Below are 4,275 nucleotides of genomic sequence, written 5' to 3' on the forward strand. Positions count from 1 at the left end.
AAGAATTGGCCTCCACCTATTTTCTTTCTCCAAAAAAAGAAAAACATGTGTTTCTAGTAAAGTAATCAAACTTGTGCTCATCCTAGAATTTGTATTCATGCACAACAATTAGTAGCACTAGCTATTCAGAATCCACATAAATCTAATCACATCATTGCGCTAATCATGCCTAAAGCATATTTCAATGAGAAATGATGGCATAATGGTAAAGCAACATACAATTAAAATTCCTATTCATAACTTTTTGACATAATTTATGCAACTCTCCATCCTTTTCATGACATAGAAGGTGGTAATATATTCTTCTTTTTGGTAAAAAACAGATGCTAAAATCCTGCAAAGATAAAAAAAAAATCCACATGTATATCATTGTCATATTTGCCTAATGTGGATAGTACAAACAAGTATTTGTAATGAGAAACAGGACAAGAAAGAAAAATATAGTGTTGCTGAAAATAATAATGAAAGGTCCCACTCACTTTGTTGAATTGTGCCTGAAAAGCGAATAATTAATTTAGGGGCATAAGCTGAAAATAATAGTGCAAAACTGAAAAATGCGAGTTGTATACAGAGCATGGCATGCTGAAGCTAAATAATTCTCTCACTAGGATTCTATCCTCAAATTCCACAAACACATGGGTAGAATACTCTCTGGCTTGACTGGATAAGGTTTAGTTTTGTCTATGGCCAAACACGCAAAAACACTAGGCATTGTAATGACAAAGGCCAACCTAACATACACATGAGTAACATACTGCAAACAAAAAAAAAGGAAAAAGGTGTTTTGCAGGAAGGAACAACACTTCTTGCATTCAGAATATTTGATCCAGAATTAAATAAAATGAGTTCAACAGACCCTGTGCAACTGAAAAGTGGGGATTACTTATCCAATGATAACAACCAAAGCCACCAGTTCTCCTGAATATGGACTGACTAGCCATGGACGAATAAGGATTCAGTGTTCATGATCACCTTCTCTGGACCGGCTTATAAAGAACAACAGTAACATATTTAGATAAGAAACGATGGGTTATCCCAAGAGCAGCAGCAGATCTGGAGACATCTCGATTTTCAATGTAGAGGTGGTTAAGAATCACATTTTGAGGCACAGAAAGACTACTTGGATCATCTTGGCTGGGTAGATAGTTCAGCAAGGTTTGCTGCAGATGAGGAGGGACAAGCAGGGGGTCTCGAGCTTCATCCTCAATTCTTGGTATGGGATTGTTGTAGCTTGAATCGGGCGATGTGGGAACTTCAAAACCCATGACACTGACTCCTTCCTACGGCATGAATTTCCTCTTCAGGTTACAAAAGGGCTGATCGATGTAATACCAAACAAAAAGTTATCACTTACATGGTCATCTCCATTTGTTCGATCCATGGTTTAGTTAAACTGATCTGGTTTCAGTAATAAGCCTGTTAGGAAAACAATTACTAGAAAACCTTACATGAGAACAAAGAAAGCATCCAATTTCTTATATATAGACATAAATATATCAAAATTAAAACAAATATTTTATTGAAACAAAAATGATTTTTTGGCCACAACTAAAGCATGAAAACATCAGCTCAAAATTATGCTCCATTTCCTTTGAACTCCAAATGACCAAGATATTATGATCATCAATCCTAGTCAAATACATTTTCAGAAATCAACACAGATCTTTTTGGCACCTAATCCTCCCTACTATGTTTCATGAACTCGTTACCAAAGCTTTAACTAAGATCAGCCTTACAAACTCATGTGAACCCTGAGTCAATCTTGATGTCCTCTTTCTAGTGGTAAGAGTGACATTAAGAGTCATTTGGTGGAAAGTATTTATTATATAATAATGTGGATTATTGTACAGGTAAATTGCCAATTATAAAATCATTCATAACCTTGTATTATAATGTTTACTAAATGTAATTATATCATTGCAAAATTACAAGAAATCTTACATTGACATGTTTGATAAAATAAAGATTACCAGAAATTATAATTCAATTTCCATAAAACCCCATGGAACCAACATATTCCTGAACTCTACTCAAAAGTCATAACATTAAGCACTCTTTCAAATTTGCAAACTCTCAAAAGATAAGATACATGCTACTCTAACTCATACAGCTTGTTTGGAACAAACACTAGAAAGAAAGAAAAGAATTTCAGTTCCTAGATAGAAATGAACTCTAAGAAACTAAGACTTACAGTTGTGCTTCACATTAACGTTGAGGTCATATATATAGCGCAAGTTAACAAATTAGTAAATTGTGGGCATAATAAGTAATAACAACAAAATGAACAGGAATTGCAAATTTCAATACAGAAATCCAAAGTTACCGAAGAGTTGGAATTCACATTCCTAAACTCTATCATTCCAAACTAAAGGAATTCATTGAAGACAATGGCGAGACACTGAGTATTGTCAAGGATTTTCCAAGTCCAAATTAAGCGGTGATGCACAACTCATTGTGAACAGAACACTGATAGTTCAATCACTCTTTGAAATAAAGTTGGAATTTTTAAACCAGAATTAAAAATGTAGACTAACGATCTACTGCTAGAAGATACCGCAAGAAATCAAAACAAGGATAAGTATATAGAATCACAGTGTCAATAACTAAATACAAGATCGCTTATCGCGCCGACGGTCTACTGTTTCAGCAAGGAAAAGTTAATGGGAATCTACCCCTTGATCTGGAAAAAGAAGAAAGAGAACAAGAAGGAGAGGAATACCAGATAACTTCGGTCAAATATGGAACGAAATCCCTTGTCGTCTCACCGCTATTAACGTCTCCGTTGGCCGGCGATGGCTGAGTAAGAACACCCGTTCTTCGCCTTTCGTTTCCTTCGTCGGGTTAGGGCCAAAGATGGGGGACGAAGAAATTATTACGACAAGTAAAATGTTCACTCTGCTCCGTGTGATCTTATTTTTATCAATTTGCCCCCCGTTAGCCAAGTGCATATAGCCACTCAAATAGTGTTCTTGGAGGGGTCTAATGACTAACGCATGATATATTATCATCATAAGATCTGGAATTTAAATCGTGATAAAATCAAGGTAAATGTCTTCCTTATGTGCTAGTCACTGTTTCAAAGGCTAGTAGTCACCCATGATTTACCTCCTCCATATTGGCCCTGGGACGAGTTGACGAGGGGGCGTTGGGGACGAGCGTATTCGTTTTTTTTTATCACCATATAGTTACTCAAATATATTGTCCGTTCGGATGGGTGTAGTGGCTAGCGCATGAGGTATTGTCATCATGAGATCTGAGATTCGAATATCGGCAAAATCGAGGTAAATACCTCTCTTATGTGCTAGTCACTATTCCAAAGGCTAGTAACCGTCTATGATTTATCTCTTCCGTATTGACCTTAGGACGAATTAATGGAGATATTAGGGGCGAACGTATTCACTTTTATTGTCATCATATAGCCATTCAAATATACATTACAATATTAACTGAAAATTTTATTCTAAATTTTAGGTTGAATAATTAAAAAAAATTATTATTTTTTAAATTATATATTTATAAATAATATTTATTTTTAAATTTAAAGAATAAATTTTATTCATTAAATATTCAGAAAATAAATAAAAAAAATTGATATATGATATTTTAAAAATTAGATATCTAAATTTAATAAAATAATTTTTTTATTCTAAATTATAGATTTAGATAAGAAAATTAATATTAATCTTCTACGAAGAAGGGGAGCTTGACTTTTGTTTTAGGAACTCTTACAATAATATAATACATGATATTAACGGATCGGTTCTTAGGTGCATGTGTAAGGTTGAGAGATCACTGGAGATTACATCATCCGCTGGACTTTCACTCGGATATTTATCAGTTTGGATTTTTATATTTGTCTCCGTTCATATTTTATCTTAAATAAATAAATAAATTATCTCCGTAATGCCAAGTAATAGAAATATCATCCGGCTCTATCTGAGACCTCCTATTGATAGAAACTATACTTTAAAATCATGAATCCAAGTTAGAGAAATAATCTCTTTCGTTTTATAGTAACTCTACGAGACATAATATGGATGGAAACTTTGTATACCGAATTGTTTTTTGTCAAAATATACATTATAATTTAATAATAATTAAAATATTAATAAATGATCAAACTCAAACGAAATAACCAAGCAATCTTTTAATCTACTTTAATTAAGACATTTGATTATTCTCCATGAATACAATTATAATTGATTTAATTTTAAAGAAATACAATCGTAGCTAACTTTTAATCAGTTATATATATCTTACTATTTTATTAAAAAT

General features: G+C 33.2%; 1 protein-coding gene across 3 annotated transcripts; it reads right to left on the minus strand.

Annotated features, from left to right (window-relative positions):
• Positions 1-319: 319 nt before the first annotated feature.
• On the minus strand, positions 320-2,897 carry LOC122041445 (SNF1-related protein kinase regulatory subunit beta-3-like). 3 transcript variants are annotated; one of them, XM_042601125.1, is made up of 3 exons: positions 2,720-2,897; positions 1,355-1,398; positions 320-1,280 (listed from the first exon to the last, which is right to left on the minus strand). In XM_042601125.1, exons 2-3 carry the CDS (start codon positions 1,379-1,381, stop codon positions 969-971), a joined length of 339 nt encoding a protein of 112 aa, XP_042457059.1. In that variant the 5' UTR covers positions 1,382-1,398; positions 2,720-2,897; the 3' UTR covers positions 320-968. The 3 variants fall into 3 exon arrangements, with proteins under 3 accessions (XP_042457059.1, XP_042457060.1, XP_042457058.1); XM_042601126.1 differs by having other exon boundaries at positions 1,355-1,434; XM_042601124.1 differs by having other exon boundaries at positions 1,355-1,416; positions 2,720-2,895.
• Positions 2,898-4,275: the final 1,378 nt, after the last annotated feature.

The sequence above is a fragment of the Zingiber officinale genome, chromosome 2A (assembly GCF_018446385.1).
Source record: "Zingiber officinale cultivar Zhangliang chromosome 2A, Zo_v1.1, whole genome shotgun sequence".
Lineage (NCBI taxonomy): Eukaryota > Viridiplantae > Streptophyta > Magnoliopsida > Zingiberales > Zingiberaceae > Zingiber > Zingiber officinale.

What these genes read in the sequence shown, in the direction of transcription:
- LOC122041445 (XM_042601125.1), bottom strand. Translation starts at nt 1,381, where the DNA reads ATGGATCGAACAAATGGAGATGACCAT. An exon ending in GAACAAATGGAGATGACCAT is followed by an intron (nt 1,281 to 1,354) that starts GTAAGTGATAAC and finishes TTCATGCCGTAG; the next exon opens with GAAGGAGTCAGTGTCATGGG.